Raw genomic sequence first — 17,017 nt, forward strand, 5'->3', positions numbered from 1 at the left:
GTGGCCGGGAGCACACTGCGCATGTGTATGACATCATGGGCTTGACACAGTGACGTCATAAGCATGGGCAGTGTGCTCCCAACCTTAGGCGCGTGCTGTAGGATGCCCGCAGTCTGGCCGGCACCTGCACAGTAAGTCCTGACCCGGCCGACCGGAACAGAATCCCGGAGGGATTTTAGGTGAGCTATGGGGGGCAGCGGTGGGCATAACAACAGGCTGCTTCCCCTGTTTCTCCAAAGTTTTTGACCTCTGGTATCCTTTATGTGGGCTACTGTGGTTTCCCATGATGCCTCACTCCTGAATATCCAAATAATCTCTCTATGCCCCTGAAGCCAGGCTTACATCCAGAACCACTGGTGTATAATAGCAAGCCTATAGCGGCAAACGTTTTACAGAGCCACATCAACCCAACATGGAGACAGCCTGTTTCAGAATTTTGGTCCTCGTCAGTGCATGGCAGTGATTGATATGGCTTTATGGGATATGGCTTGGACCAGTGCTACAGAATACCCAGAGATTTCATGGTGACCCACAATGACTAGTAAAGTAAAGGGCTAAAAGAGACCAAAAAGCCCTCCTACTAAAAGCAACGCTGAGTATAATTTGTATATTCAGGAGTGATGCATCATGGGAAGCCACACTTGCTCAGTTAAAGCTAAGTTATCTTCTGTTTTAAGTAGGTAAATATACTCAGCATTGCTTTTTAGCAGGAGGGCTTTTCGGCCTCTTTTATCCTCTTATAATTTCCTAAGCGCTAAGAAGGAGCTTTACATTAAGGGCTCTTTCCCACACAAACATTGTCGTTCTCATGTTTCGATGTGTTTCCTCCTACATCTCAAAAACATATTGACAAGTTAATTGGCCTCCCACCAATTTGGCATCTAGAGGGGTACAGACATGGCTTGCGCCATGGGCGCCACCACACCATGCGTGTCCCTGTGTTGTGACTAGAGTTGGGCCGAACCTCCGATTTTAGGTTCGCGAACCGGGTTCGCGAACTTTCGCGGAACGTTCGGTTCGCGTTAAAGTTCGCGAACCGCAATAGACTTCAATGGGGATGCGAACTTTGAAAAAAAAAAAAAATTATGCTGGCCACAAAAGTGATGAAAAAGATGTTTCAAGGGGTCTAACACCTGGAGGGGGGCATGGCGGAGTGGGATACACGCCAAAAGTCCCCGGGAAAAATCTGGATTTGACGCAAAGCAGCGTTTTAAGGGCAGAAATCACATTGAATGCTAAATGACAGGCCTAAAGTGCTTTAAAACATCTTGCATGTGTATACATCAATCAGGTAGTGTAATTAAGGTACTGCTTCACACTGACACACCAAACTCACCGTGTAACGCACCGCAAACAGCTGTTTGTACTAGTGACGGCCGTGCTGGACTGGTGCGCACCATGGCGAGAGTGCAGGTTTTGGTGGCTTTACAGCCCATATGGTCGGCCTGGCTGATGTAGCTGAATGACAGAACAGTGACTGTCCAGCTGATCAAATTTGGTCTGACCACAATGAAGCAACGACCTTATTATCTTTTGTGTGCCCCCCGAGACACTCATCTAGGCGCCGGTCATTGCTTCATTGTGATACGCAAGCCCCTTCACCACGGCAAGGTAATGATCACGAAGGGGAATGGGCGCATGTACATGCCTTTTCTTTTGTTGTTGCAGCTGCCCTCAGTGCAGCCAGAAAAATTAGGCAGTCATGTACACGCACCATAAAAATTATTACAGCGGCCGCTGCTAGCAGCGGCCTAAAAAATTCAGCAATCCGCCTGGAGTCCCGGACCCTGTTGGTGGTGGCGGAGAAGGTAGTGAAGCGGCCTGCAGGCAGACATGCTGTGTGGAGGGACTGGGAGCGACTTAGTCTTTTTGGGGCAGGCCAGGCAGCCAGTCACACGGCGTGCAGGCAGAGATGCTGTGTGTGCGGGGACTGACTTAGTCTTGGGGCGGGCAGCAGCCCTCCGGGATCCATGCCTCATTCATTTTGATAAAGGTGAGGTACTTAACACTTTTGTGACTTAGGCGACTTCTCTTCTCTGTGACAATGCCTCCAGCTGCGCTGAAGGTCCTTTCTGAGAGGACGCTTGCGGCAGGGCAGGAGAGAAGTTGGATGGCAAATTGGGACAGCTCTGGCCACAGGTCAAGCCTGCGCACCCAGTAGTTCAAGGGTTCCTCATCGCTGTTCACAGCAGTGTCTACATCCACACTTAAGGCCAGGTAGTCGGCTACCTGCCGGTCGAGGCGTTGGTGGAGGGTGGATCCGGAAGGGCTACGGCGAGGCGTTGGACTAAAGAACGTCCGCATGTCCGACATCACCATGAGATCGCTGGAGCGTCCTGTCTTTGACTGCGTGGACACGGGAGGAGGATTAGTGGCAGTGGTACCTTGCTGGCGTTGTGCCGTCACATCACCCTTAAAGGCATTGTAAAGCATAGTTGACAGCTGGTTCTGCATGTGCTGCATCCTTTCCACCTTCTGGTGAGTTGGTAACAGGTCCGCCACTTTGTGCCTGTACCGAGGGTCTAGTAGTGTGGCCACCCAGTACAGCTCATTCCCCTTGAGGTTTTTTATACGGGGGTCCCTCAACAGGCAGGACAGCATAAAAGACGACATCTGCACAAAGTCGGATCCAGTACCCTCCATATCCTCTTGCTCTTCCTCAGTGACGTCAGGTAAGTCAACCTCCTCCCCCCAGCCGCGAACAATACCACGGGAAGGTTGAGCAGCACAAGCCCCCTGCGACGCCTGCTGCGGTTGTTCTCCTGCCGCTGTCCCCTCCTCCTCCTCCTCCCCCAAAGAAACACCTTGCTCATCATCCTCTGAGTCTGACTCGTCTTCTGCACACGACCTCTCTTCTTCCTCCTCCTCCCCCCTCTGTGCTGCCGCAGGTGTCGAGGAAACAGCTGGGTCTGATGAAAATTGGTCCCATGCCTGTTCCTGCCGTAACGGTTCCTGGTCACGCTCATTCGCAGCTTCATCCGCCACTCTACGCACAGCACGCTCCAAGAAGTACGCGTAGGGAATTAAGTCGCTGATGGTGCCCTCACTGCGGCTCACCAGGTTGGTCACCTCCTCAAACGGCCGCATGAGCCTGCATGCATTTTTCATCAGTGTCCAGTTGTCGGGCCAGAACATCCCCATCTTCCCAGACTGTTTCGTTCTACTCCAGTTGTAGAGGTACTGGGTGACGTCTTTCTTCTGTTCTAGCAGGCGGGAGAACATGAGCAGGGTCGAGTTCCAGCGAGTGGGGCTATCGCAAATGAGGCGTCTCACCGGCATGTTGTTTTTACGCTGAATTTCTGCAAATCGTGCCATGGCTGTGTAAGAGCGCCTCAAATGCCCACAGAACTTCCTGGCCTGCTTCAGGACATCCGCTAAGCCAGGGTACTTTGCCACAAATCTTTGAACCACTAGATTCATGACATGTGCCATGCAGGGTATGTGTGTCAGCTTCCCCATATGCAAAGCGGCAAGCAGATTGCTGCCGTTGTCGCACACCACGTTGCCTATCTCCAGGTGGTGCGGGGTCAGCCACTCATCCACCTGTTTCTTAAGAGCAGCCAGGAGAGCTGCTCCAGTGTGACTCTCCGCTTTGAGACAAGCCATGTCTAAGATGGCGTGACACCGTCGTACCTGGCATGCAGCATAGGCCCTGCGGAGCTGGGGCTGTGTAGCTGGAGAGGAGAACTGCCACTCAGCCAAGGAGGAGGAGGAGGACAGCGAAGAGCATGTAGCAGGAGGAGAGGAGGTGGCAGGAGGCCTGCCTGCAAGCCGTGGAGGTGTCACAATTTGGTCCGCCGCTTTCTGCTTGCCATCGTTCACCACCAGGTTCACCCAATGGGCTGTGTAGGTAATTTAGCGGCCCTGCCCGTGCTTGGCAGACCAGCCATCCGTGGTCAGGTATACCCTTGACCCAACGCTCTTCGCAAGAGATGACACCACTTGCCTCTCAACTTCACGGTGCAGTTGGGGTATGGCCTTTCTCGAAAAATAAGTGCGGCCTGGCATCTTCCACTGCGGTGTTCCGATGGCCACAAATTTACGGAAGGCCTCAGAGTCCACCAGCCGGTATGGTAACAGCTGGCGAGCTAACAGTTCCGCCACGCCAGCTGTCAGACGCCGGGCAAGGGGGTGACTGGCCAAAAGTGGCTTCTTCCGCTCAAACATTTCCTTCACGGACACCTGACTGCTGCTGTGGGCAGAGGAGCAGGAACCGCTCAAGGGCAGAGGCGGAGTGGAGGAGGGTGCCTGTGAAGGTGCAAAGGAGAAAGCGGCAGAAGCAGATGATGCACCTGAAGGAGGAAGAGGAGAAGGAGGGTGACTTTTCTTTTGTGTGCTGCTGCTGCTTTTGCTCAGGTGGCCATCCCATTGCTGTTTGTGCCTTTTCTCCAGGTGCCTTCGTAAGGCACTTGTCCCTACGTGAGTGTTGGCCTTTCCACGGCTCAATTTTTGTTGGCAGAGCGAACAGATGGCTTTGGTCCGATCTGAGGCACACACATTAAAAAATTTCCACACCGCTGAGCCACCCTGGGATGTGGGCACTATGGGGACCTCAGCAGCTGATGCTGAAGGGCAAGTTGGCTGGCTGTACATAGGTGGCGATACATGGTGCCGGACTCTGCCACCAGCTGTTTCTGACGAAGAGCTGCCCCAGCTTCTTTCAGCAACTTCTCTCCTCCTACTATTCTCTGACTCCCCCTCTGAACTGTCCCCCTCTTCATCTCCTCTATTGGGAACATACAGAGGATCCCTATTACCGTCATCATCGTAGTCATCCTGCCCAGCTTCGCTTGCCTCAGACAAATCCAAACTTGCACCATCAGTAGGTCCTTCATCCTCCTGACACGTTACATCCATAGTGTTGCCGCGTAACTCAGACATATTAGCTGGTGAAAATTCATCTGGCTGTAACAACAATGGCTGTGCATCAGTGATTTCAACACTAAATAATTCTTGCGAAGTGTCAAATGCAGCGGAAGTGGTGCTAGTAGTAGCGCTGGTGGCTGAGCAAGATGAGGTGTTCTGTGTCGCTAAATACTCAACCACGTCCTGACAATCTTGGGAGGTGATGGGACGTGCCTTCTTCCGAGCACTGTACTGTGGGCCAGGTCCACACGAAATTACATTTACACGACCTCGCGCAGACCTGCCGGGTGGCCTTCCTCTGCCTCTGCCACTACCTCTTCCTCTTCCTCTACCTGTTTTGTCCATATTGGGTATGCACGGAGTGGTATATCACACTGCGTGCACTCACGTAGGTAGGTGGGTTCACTTAACTGCACAGGTATGCGCACTGATGCGGTGGGTTCACTGAACAGAACAGGTATACAGTGGCGGGTTCACAGAACAGGTATGCAGTGGCAGGATCACTGAACACAATAGGTATGCAGTGGCGTGTTCACTAAACAGGTATACAGTGGCGGGTCCACTGAACAGAACAGGTATACAGTGGCGGGTTCACAGAACAGGTATACAGTGGCGGGTCCACTGAACAGAACAGGTATACAGTGGCGGGTCCACTGAACAGAACAGGTATACAGTGGCGGGTCCACTGAACAGAACAGGTATACAGTGGCGGGTCCACTGAACAGAACAGGTATACAGTGGCGGGTTCACAGAACAGGTATACAGTGGCGGGTCCACTGAACAGAACAGGTATACAGTGGCGGGTTCACAGAACAGGTATGCAGTGGCAGGATCACTGAACACAATAGGTATGCAGTGGCGTGTTCACTAAACAGGTATACAGTGGCGGGTCCACTGAACAGAACAGGTATACAGTGGCGGGTCCACTGAACAGAACAGGTATACAGTGGCGGGTCCACTGAACAGAACAGGTATACAGTGGCGGGTCCACTGAACAGAACAGGTATACAGTGGCGGGTCCACTGAACAGAACAGGTATACAGTGGCGGGTTCACAGAACAGGTATGCAGTGGCAGGATCACTGAACACAATAGGTATGCAGTGGCGTGTTCACTAAACAGGTATACAGTGGCGGGTCCACTGAACAGAACAGGTATACAGTGGCGGGTCCACTGAACAGAACAGGTATACAGTGGCGGGTCCACTGAACAGAACAGGTATACAGTGGCGGGTCCACTGAACAGAACAGGTATACAGTGGCGGGTCCACTGAACAGAACAGGTATACAGTGGCGGGTTCACAGAACAGGTATGCAGTGGCAGGATCACTGAACACAATAGGTATGCAGTGGCGTGTTCACTAAACAGGTATACAGTGGCGGGTCCACTGAACAGAACAGGTATACAGTGGCGGGTTCACAGAACAGGTATACAGTGGCGGGTCCACTGAACAGAACAGGTATACAGTGGCGGGTCCACTGAACAGAACAGGTATACAGTGGCGGGTTCACAGAACAGGTATACAGTGGCGGGTACACTGAACAGAACAGGTATACAGTGGCGGGTTCACAGAACAGGTATGCAGTGGCAGGATCACTGAACACAATAGGTATGCAGTGGCGTGTTCACTAAACAGGTATACAGTGGCGGGTCCACTGAACAGAACAGGTATACGGTGGCGGGTCCACTGAACAGAACAGGTATACAGTGGCGGGTCCACTGAACAGAACAGGTATACAGTGGCGGGTCCACTGAACAGAACAGGTATACAGTGGCGGGTCCACTGAACAGAACAGGTATACAGTGGCGGGTTCACAGAACAGGTATGCAGTGGCAGGATCACTGAACACAATAGGTATGCAGTGGCGTGTTCACTAAACAGGTATACAGTGGCGGGTCCACTGAACAGAACAGGTATACAGTGGCGGGTTCACAGAACAGGTATACAGTGGCGGGTCCACTGAACAGAACAGGTATACAGTGGCGGGTCCACTGAACAGAACAGGTATACAGTGGCGGGTCCACTGAACAGAACAGGTATACAGTGGCGGGTCCACTGAACAGAACAGGTATACAGTGGCAGGTTCACAGAACAGGTATACAGTGGCGGGTCCACTGAACAGAACAGGTATACAGTGGCGGGTTCACAGAACAGGTATGCAGTGGCAGGATCACTGAACACAATAGGTATGCAGTGGCGTGTTCACTAAACAGGTATACAGTGGCGGGTCCACTGAACAGAACAGGTATACAGTGGCGGGTCCACTGAACAGAACAGGTATACAGTGGCGGGTCCACTGAACAGAACAGGTATACAGTGGCGGGTTCACAGAACAGGTATACAGTGGCGGGTCCACTGAACAGAACAGGTATACAGTGGCGGGTTCACAGAACAGGTATGCAGTGGCAGGATCACTGAACACAATAGGTATGCAGTGGCGTGTTCACTAAACAGGTATACAGTGGCGGGTCCACTGAACAGAACAGGTATACAGTGGCGGGTTCACTGAACAGGTATACAGTGGCGGGTCCACTGAACAGAACAGGTATACAGTGGCGGGTTCACAGAACAGGTATGCAGTGGCAGGTTCACTGAACACAACAGGTATGCAGTGGCAGGTTCACTGAACACAACAGGTATGCAGTGGCGGGTTCACTGAACAGGTATACAGTGGCGGGTCCACTGAACAGAACAGGTATACAGTGGCGGGTCCACTGAACAGAACAGGTATACAGTGGCGGGTCCACTGAACAGAACAGGTATACAGTGGCGGGTTCACAGAACAGGTATACAGTGGCGGGTCCACTGAACAGAACAGGTATACAGTGGCGGGTTCACAGAACAGGTATGCAGTGGCAGGATCACTGAACAGGTATGCAGTGGCAGGATCACTGAACAGGTATGGAGTGGCAGGATCACAGTACAGGTATGCAGTGGGCTGAGGGCTCACTGAACAGAACAGGTATGCAGTGGCAGGATCACTGAACAGGTATGGAGTGGCAGGATCACAGTACAGGTATGCAGTGGGCTGAGGGCTCACTGAACAGAATAGGTATGCAGTGGCAGGATCACTGAACAGGTATGCAGTGGCAGGATCACAGTACAGGTATGCAGTGGGCTGAGGGCTCACTGAACAGAACAGGTATGCAGCCAGGAAGAAGTTAAGCCTAACTAATCTTTCCCTATATGAGAGACTGCAGCAGCTCGCCCTACTCTCACTAATGCAGGCACACGAGTGGCCGTAATGGCCGCCGCTGCCTGCCTTATATAAGGGGGGGTGGGGCTCCAGGGGCTAGTGTAGCCTAATTGGCTACACTGGGCCTGCTGACTGTGATGTAGAGGGTCAAAGTTGACCCTCAGTGCATTATGGGGCGAACCGAACTTCTTCCGCAAAAGGTTCGCGTGCGGTACCCGCACGCGAACCACCTACGTTCCGCGAACCACGTTCGCCGGCGAACCGTTCGGCCCAACTCTAGTTGTGACACCAAACCTGCCCTTGTGCTGTGTCACCATGCCTGACCCTGTGCCTCCCCACCACTCAGACCTCAGATCAGATTAATTCTGATAACTGGGGAACATGGCTACTTAACCACTTCTGGACCGGGGTTTAAATTGCTAGGTTTCCCCATTATAGATACCCAGGCATAGGTATCCCCAGTAGAATGAGCAAGGCTTAGTGTGTCCCCAGTATAGTTAGCTAGCAATTACTCACCTCTCCTGGTGTTCCTCTGCCAAACGTCGCTTCCACTCCGCTCTGCCCTGAATCCAGCCTCCCACTGCCACTAGCGGGTCCCGACTTGATGATGTCATCAAGCTGGGACCCGATACTAGAGTCTGGATGCTGGGCAGAGTGAAGAGGGAGCGACGATCACTGAAGGAACGTCAGGAGAGGTGAGTGAATCCGCCTAGTGCGGCGATCGTAGTGCTCATGTGATCAGGAGCCAATCACCATGACTCCTGGTCAGTGAGGGGAGATGTCAGCTGGCATATGACAGCTGAATCTCCCAATTCAGCTGTGAGCAGCAGAGGGACCAAAGGATGCTACAGTTACGTCCATTCAGCAGCACAGGGCCAAACTGTAACATCCTTGGTCCCAAAGGGGTTATTTTATGTATATAGGGCACACTTGGCTATTTAATTATTTTATCTTAACACAGCTGGCTATTTAATTTGTTTATCGTGAGGCACCTGGCTACTTGATTATTTTACCTGGAGGTGTGTGACTACTTAACATTTTGATTGGGGGGCATATGACCCACTTCATAAATTATCTGGAGGCATGGAAATATTTGATTTTTTTATCTGGAATCATGTGACAATTTATTTATTTGTGAGGCACATGGCTACTTAAAGTGAACCTCCGGACTAAAAATCAACTCAGCAGCACTGAAAAGGCCTGGTGTTTCTTTAACAGTTTCACAGCATCAGAACTTTGTTTCTCTTATCCAAGCCTCATTTTTAGCTGCACAGAAGAAAACTGCCCAGGCATTTTTCCCCAGATGCTGTGCAAAGCATGATGGGATTTCTGATGTTGTTGCTCTCGTTCTGCTGTTTTGGTGCAAACATTTTTTTAAATACATTTTGAATTTGACATTTGAAGCCTAGCGTGTGCAACTGGGAGGGGTTATCAGGACACAGGACAGTTGGAACTGTGTCTCCTGCTCCTTGTCACCTCCTTTCAACTAAAAAGATGGCTGCCCCATGACAAAGATGGCAGCCCCCATGAATCACAAACATTTGCCTGTTCTTTTAAAACAGGGTGGGTAAAAAATTATATTACCTATCTAGTCTAATTAACATAACTAATGTAACTTAATGATAGTATGTTTGTTTAGGCTGAAGTTCCCCTTTAAAGGAAACCAGAGCTGTACATATAAGAAGAACCGATACTTACCCTCTGCTTCCTCCTGCAGCATAAACATGTGTGAGTCCCTCGCCATCCTCCCGTGGTCTGCCGTTCAGCCGTGATCAGCCCCAGTAATTGGCTCAGCCGCGTCAGTCTGGGCTACTGCGCATGCACAGTAGCCCAGACTAATCCTGACTGAGCCTATTACCGGGGCTGATCAAGGCTGAACGGCAGACCACGGGAGGATGGCGAGGGACTCACACATGTTTATGCTGCAGGAGGAAGCAGAGGGTAAGTATCGGTTCTTCTTATGTTTACAGCTCTGGTTTTTACAGTGTAGCAGGGGGCGCACAACTCACTCAGCTATCATTCCCCTGTTGTGTTTGAAGCTGTGAGAAATAAGAAAAGGGGATAAATGGCAGTGACTGCAAGCCAGATAACCAGAGATTAACGTGTTGGGGGGTTGGGGGCCCTGGGGCGCCTCTTAGTCTAATAGCAATCAGTGTGTGACGGCTGGGGTGGGAGGAATGGAGGAGCGCACTTTGGTGTCTCAGCCTTGGGTGCTGGAGGACCTTGTCCCAGCTCTGCCAAGGGCATATTAAACTATGATATTTGACTAACCTAGCAGCTTAATTCTGGTATCTAGGGACAACCCAACCACAATTTCAGTGTTTGCCATAGGCTCCGTTATCCAGATACGCACCTGATGGTAGAGACATTAGATTCTGATTCCCACTGAAGCTCAGGACAGACATACCAGTAGTTACTATATACATTTATAAAAAGCTATACCTACATAACCAGGAAAATTGTATTATTGTTACATGATTACTGAGCTTTAACTTAATAAATTTAATACCATAACACTGTGTTTGTTTAACATAATATCTTTCATTTTCCCACAGATCACAATTATCTTCAAGAATATGAAGCAGTGCATTGACCAGAAGGTGTACCAGGCAGAAGTGGGGAACATGCCGGCAGCCTTTGACGATGGCTCTGTGAATGGGGGCCGGAGAGCAGGTGGAAGCAGCCTGACTATCCACGAGAGGGAACTTGGGAAATACATTGAGATCCAGGCAGCATATATCGGCACCACTATCCGTATACGACAGCTGGATGGCCAGTTGTCGTTCTCCTTGCGAATGGCTGAGGAGATCTCACAGGCCTTCCCAGAGGAGCAGGACCTACAGCTTTGTGTTGGCGGTTGCCCATCCAGCCAGTGGATTTCTAGAACTAAAGACCTTGATGGCACAACATCCATGAACCTGGAGAGTGCCAGATCCCTCTGTAGAAAGAAACTGACCATAGAAGATGTTTACTTTCAGTCTTGTGTGTTTGACTTGATGGCATCTGGGAATGGCAATTTGACAGATGCGGCTTACCATGCTTTGGAAGATGCCAGGGATTTCCACCCAGAGCCCGGTACATTGCATATATTCAGTAGCGGGCAGACTGGGCCTCAATTATCTATTGCTGGTCTTTTTCTGCTGTTGTTTCTTGCCATTGTCACTGGAAATCTGGTGTGGCTGAATTGAGGATCCATATAAAAAAAAAACTGGATCCACACAGACCAGTCATGAATGTGAATGTACAGCAATCCCATAGAAGTGTGATGGAGTCTGATGGTTCGCAAAATTTGACTCATTGCCTTAAGAGGCTATCCAGGAAAGCGTTAAACTCCTTCCACTTTTAAGGTGGGATTTAGGTGATATCTGTGATAGGCTTCCCTGAGATGGACTGGTTGGCAGAGAATTATCTGCATGAGAACCAATAGCATAGCTACAGAGCCACTGTCCCCAGTACCAATTGTACACTGGCACCCTCCCTTTCTTCTTGGTCCCAGGCCAGTATGTATAATAATTGCATGGCCCAGACCACCAAGCACAGCCACCTTTTGAGAGGTGTAAACAGAGAAAGAGGAAGGGGTTGTTACCACTATGATTACCATTATTCAAAGAACATATAGAGATGACCATTTTCACCACAGCACCAATAAAGAGCTATTGTAGCAACTGTGGGAGAGCCTCATGTTGGCCCCTCAAGTTCACGGGCCCTGGTGAAGTTGCAACTAGGGGCGTAACAACAAACACCTTGGTCCCCAAGCAAGTTTGTCATGTCGCCCCTTCCCCCCCCCCCCCCCCCCCCCCATTTCTGGTGGGTCACACACACCTTTAGTCCCCCTCACTCACACTCTCCTGCTTGTGGCGAGTCACACACACACCTCCCGAAGCAGTGAATAGAGAAGTGTATTATATACCTGCTCCAGTGCTGTGTCGGGCCTGCTCTTCCTCCTAACAGCCACTCGCTCTATGCTACATAACAGGCTCCTCATACATGTCATGTGATCAAGAGTTGCAGATATGCATGATTGAAGCATAGAGTGACTCACTGCCAATAGGAAGAGAGGACCCATTGCAGCAATGAAGCACATAAATATTACACTGCTCCATTGTGATTACACTGCAGAAGAGGGCCAGTCATGGGAGGTATTGTTACACCACTGTTCGCAATTTCTGCATTGCCTGCTGCTACACCACCAGTGACTCCACCTCCCTCAGTATCTGTGGCAGCTTCTCCCCTATAACCGGCTGTATCTCAGGCTTCTGTGTCCAGCTCAGTCCCTACATAGTCCTTATCTTTCCTGTGAGAGCTGATAATGAGCTGAAGGTTGTAAATACAGTAACTTAATAATAGCTACCTTGTACAGCGTTAAATAAGTATGGAATGCTTTTACCTGGAAAAGTTCTTTTAAAAGAACCTGAAGTGACAGAAATATGGAAGCTTCCATTGCTGATTTACTTTAAATAAATAGTAATTGTCCAATCGTGTTGATCCTCTGCCTCTTATAGTTCCTGATTCACTGATCTAGATGTATGCAGATCAGGTGTGGTCACTTCATGTTGACCCCACTGACCAAACTTTAGAGGCAGGTGGCTGAGCGAGAAACTACTGAGTTCAAAGGTCAGCATGAAAGCCAGGAAGGAATGTAGAATGTTTTAAAGAGGGAAACAGGTGGCAGCCACCATACTTCTCCCACTTCAGGTTCTCCTCAATCTATTATGGCTCCTTCACTCATATCTATTTTTACAGCTGAATACAGTCTAAAATGTGAAGTCTTCATCCCATTTTAAAAAAAGCAACACAAAACATTAAGTGCATTAATAAAAAACCTGTATTTGGAGAAGCATGGAGGCTGCCATTGATAACCTTATTTCACAAATACAAATAGCCTATGGAGTTACATCTGAGCGTGGCTGCTGCCATCCTGCCATTTTGCTTTTTTTGCCACCAGGTAACACCACCACGTGTGTAAAACCCGGAGGTCACAAACACTGCTGGTAGGCGCTGGCGGCTGGAAGATGAGAGGCTAAACTGCTTGACAAGCATGCAGTGCAGCCGTCCCGGGAAAAGGGGCCTAAGAATGATAAACACAGCATTAAATTAAACCTTTATTTATTTTTGGAGAGATGAAGAAATACACCCTCAACCTGTCTTTATTGCCGTCCCTCATTTTGGGGTTCCTCAACAAATCCTCACAATCTCATCAACTTAACCTCAAAATCTCATGTATAACTGTGTCTCTCCTTGTGGTTGATTCATCAATCTGCGGCAATGTTACCGTGCACACACAGCGCATAGCAATATTACCTGTTGTTACGCGTGGAAGTACCGCGAGATGTGCTAGTATACGCAGTACTTCAGTAGTTCGACTGTTACTATGGTAGTGCATGCGTTACCGTAGTAGTGGTCGCACTACTAATACAAGCATACACTTATTAGTTAGGACACAGGGCCGGATCTAACAGTTTGCTGTGTGTGGTTCACAGAGGTTCTCATTGCATTGTGGGAAATAACAGCTTTTTTACAACTGCCAAGCAAGCAGCTCCCTGTGTGCATATACTTCAGACAGTGGTGGGGAACGAGCAAGCGGGACGCGTATGTGCGCGCATTGCGGGGGGGGGGGGGGGGAGTAGCGGCTGTGACCGAGCGCCCGTTTTTTAACGGGCGGGCCTTTTTTACTAGTTCTGCAATACGGAGATATTTGGACTGTCCCAGAGAGTCATAGTTAAACAACAACAACAAATAACATTTGTAAAGCGCTTTTCTCCCATGGGACTCAAAGCGCATAAGCATGGCTCCGACCATCGTGGTACAGAGGAAGAATTTTATAAGTCTGGAAATGCCAGGCTAAACAGGTGGCTTTTCAGTCTGGATTTGAATAGCTGCAGGGATGGTGCTGTCTTTACTGGGTGTGGCAGGGAGTTCCAAAGAGTAGGGGCAGCATGACAGAAGGCTCTATCTCCAGATTTTTTGAGGTGCACTCTGGGAGTGACCAAGTTTATAGAACTTGCTGATCTGAGGTTGTGAGAGGTGTGGTGCAGGTTCAGCAGGTCCTTCGTGTATCCAGGGCCCAGATTGTGCAGGGATTTGAATGTCAGCAGTCCAATCTTGAAGAGTATTCTCCATTCTACTGGTAGCCAGTGCAGTGAGCGAAGGATCGGTGAAATGTGACAGTGGCGAGGCTGGTTTGTTAGCAATCTGGCAGCAGCATTCTGCACTAATTGCAGGCAACGCAGGTACTTTTTGGGGAGGCCAGCATAAAGGGCATTGCAGTAGTCCAGCCGTGATGTGATGAAGGCGTGGACTAGGGTTGGAAGATCCTCTGGGGGAATCAGATATTTAATCTTTGCAATGTTCTTCAGATGAAAGAAAGAAGATTTAACTACAGATGAAATTAGGTTTCTGAAACTCAATTCCCCATCGATTAGTACGCCAAGGCTGCGCACAAGGGACACTGATGCGAAAAAAAAAATGATGATATTATGATTTGTATGTGTAGTACAGCTAATAAATAAAACATTAAGATGAGATACATCAGTCTAATTGTTTCCAGTATAGGAAGAGTTAAGAAACTCCAGTTGTTATCTCTATGCAAAAAAACCATTAGGGCTCATTTCCACTATCGCATATTCGCATGCATTTTTCGCATGCAAATTCGCATAGCAATACAAGTGAATGGGACTGTTTCCACTTGTCAGGATTCCTTTGCGTTTTTCTGTGCAGAAAAAACTGGCATGGCAGAGCCATCAGAATTCGCATGCCGCATACCGCTATGCGAATCGCATACAATGTATTTAATAGGAAATTCGCATGAGGTTTGGGTATGCGAATTTTCATGCGAATTCGCATAGAAACAATGGAAAAGCACACCAGCACTGCCATGGTTAAATTCGCATGCATCATAATCCATGCACGCATGAAAATTCGCATGGACCCGCATGCGAATTTCGCATTAGCATGCGAATTTTTTCCGCGGCGATTCGCACCGCACAAGTGGAAATGCAGCCTTAAGCTCTACGATTTTGTGGAGAGGGCTGTCTTCTGACTTTTATTATCTCAACTGTTAGTAAACAATTTTCTTTTTCTCTACCAGAGGAGAGGTCATTAGTTCACAGACTGCTCTGAAAGAATCATTTTGAATGCTGAGTGTTGTGTAATCTGCACATATTAGAGAATGATGCAATGTTAGAAAAAACACTATATACCTGAAAATAAAAATATGAGAATATTTTCTTTGCTGCTAATCTTCTAGTAATTATTCATAGTACGCAACCAATTCATTATATCATGTTTTTTTTTTTTCGCTTCAGTGTCTCTTTAAAGTGAGTCTGAAGTGAAAATAAACTTCTGATATTAAAACATAAAATAACTCCTGCGCTAAAATAGTGAATGAACTTCAATCCTATATAATAAAACCCCTGTGTCTCTGCGTCCTTTCCCTGTGTGTGTCCCTGTTTCCAGACTTGACAGTTTGCTGTCTGTGAACCTCAATGCATTGTGGGAAATAACAGCTTTTTCCAACTGCCAAGCAAGCAACATCTCCCTGTGTGCATATACTGCAGACAGCAGTGGAGGATGGGTGAGCGGGACGCTTCTGTGCTTGCGTTGCTGGGAGGGGGGATAGGGGGGGATTGCCCTTAGCCTAGCGCCCATTTTCCAATGGGCAGGCTTTTTTACTAGTTTTTAATAAAATGTACAATACATTATGCATATTCAACAAATAGTGGCGTAGCTACGGAGCTGTGGGCCCCAATGCAAGTTTTACATTGGGGCCCCCAAGCACTCTATACATAACAATTGATACGGCGCACCAAAACCTGCCAATGGCAACTACAGTGTCAGAGGTGCAAGAGGGGGATGGGAAACAGCTTGTTAATGATTACCACTATTCAAAGTATCTATAGAAGTGATTATTATGAGCACAGGACCAATAGAGAGCTAATACTGCAGTTGAGGGAGGGCCCTTTGGGGCCCCGATGCAGTCGTAACCTCTGTAACCCTGTTGCTACACCCTTGTCAACAACACTGGGCACCATTCAACCACGCAGCTCACATGAACACACCAATCATAAAACTCCTTGAATGCGCCTGAATGACCACAGTCATGTGTTCATCATATGCAAATTCTCTGTGCACGGAAAAATGAATAAAAATGATTAAAACTTATGCAATTGCTTGATGTAAAAACCGTAGCAAAAAAAACGGGGTTTCATTCACTATTTTAGCGCAGGAGTTATTTTATTATGTTTTAGTGTGTTTGAACTGACTGTGACTGGGAGCTGCCACAGTATTCTCCTTGCTGCAATTATTATTATTATTTAGAAATAGCGCTGCACCCAAATTCATTTTCTCATAAACCTATGATATAATAAATTGTATGTGTAGTACAGCTAGGAAATAGAACGTTAGTAGCAAAGAACAGAGTCTCATAGTGTTTCCAGTACAGGAAGGGTTAAGAAACTTCAGTTTAGCTTTTCTGAGGTCTCCATCCCAACTTAGGTCAAAGGCAGTCCAATTTTCTGAAGCACTTATACATCAAAGAAACAGTGAGACACAGAGCTTCAGATAATGTTTTACTGCAGGGGAGTTCAAAGGGTCATTAGCTCTGCTCTGTTTTATAGCTTAAAATACAGTGGGCTTGATTCACAAAGCGGTGCTAACCTACTTAGCACGTCTAAAGTCTTTAGACGCGCTAACCAGGGTGCTAAGTAGGTTAGCACCGAATTATCTGATTCAGAAATTCGGTGCTAACCTACTTAGCACCATGGTTAGCACGTCTAAAGACTTTAGACGTGCTAAGTAGGTTAGCACCGCTTTGTGAATCAAGCCCAGTGTGTCATTTCTAAACTGCAAATACAACAGAATGATGCAATGTTATAAAAAAAAAAAAAAAATAAAAGCTGTGCAACTGAAAACAAAAATATGAGACTCTTCTTTGCTACAAATGTTCTATTAATTATC

At 48.4% G+C, this 17,017-nt stretch overlaps 1 protein-coding gene across 2 annotated transcripts in view; it reads left to right on the top strand.

Moving 5' to 3' along the window:
* Nucleotides 1-13,191, top strand: part of HJV (hemojuvelin BMP co-receptor) — an 87,228-nt gene extending 74,037 nt beyond the window's left edge. For both annotated transcript variants that reach the window (XM_068253215.1, XM_068253216.1), the window contains exon 4: nucleotides 10,618-13,191. In XM_068253215.1, the coding sequence (XP_068109316.1) occupies nucleotides 10,618-11,250 (633 nt within the window). In that variant the 3' untranslated portion in view covers nucleotides 11,251-13,191. The remainder of the gene's footprint in view (nucleotides 1-10,617) is intronic.
* Nucleotides 13,192-17,017: the final 3,826 nt, after the last annotated feature.

Source organism: Hyperolius riggenbachi, chromosome 9, assembly GCF_040937935.1.
Source record: "Hyperolius riggenbachi isolate aHypRig1 chromosome 9, aHypRig1.pri, whole genome shotgun sequence".
In the NCBI taxonomy this organism is placed as follows: Eukaryota; Metazoa; Chordata; class Amphibia; order Anura; family Hyperoliidae; genus Hyperolius; species Hyperolius riggenbachi.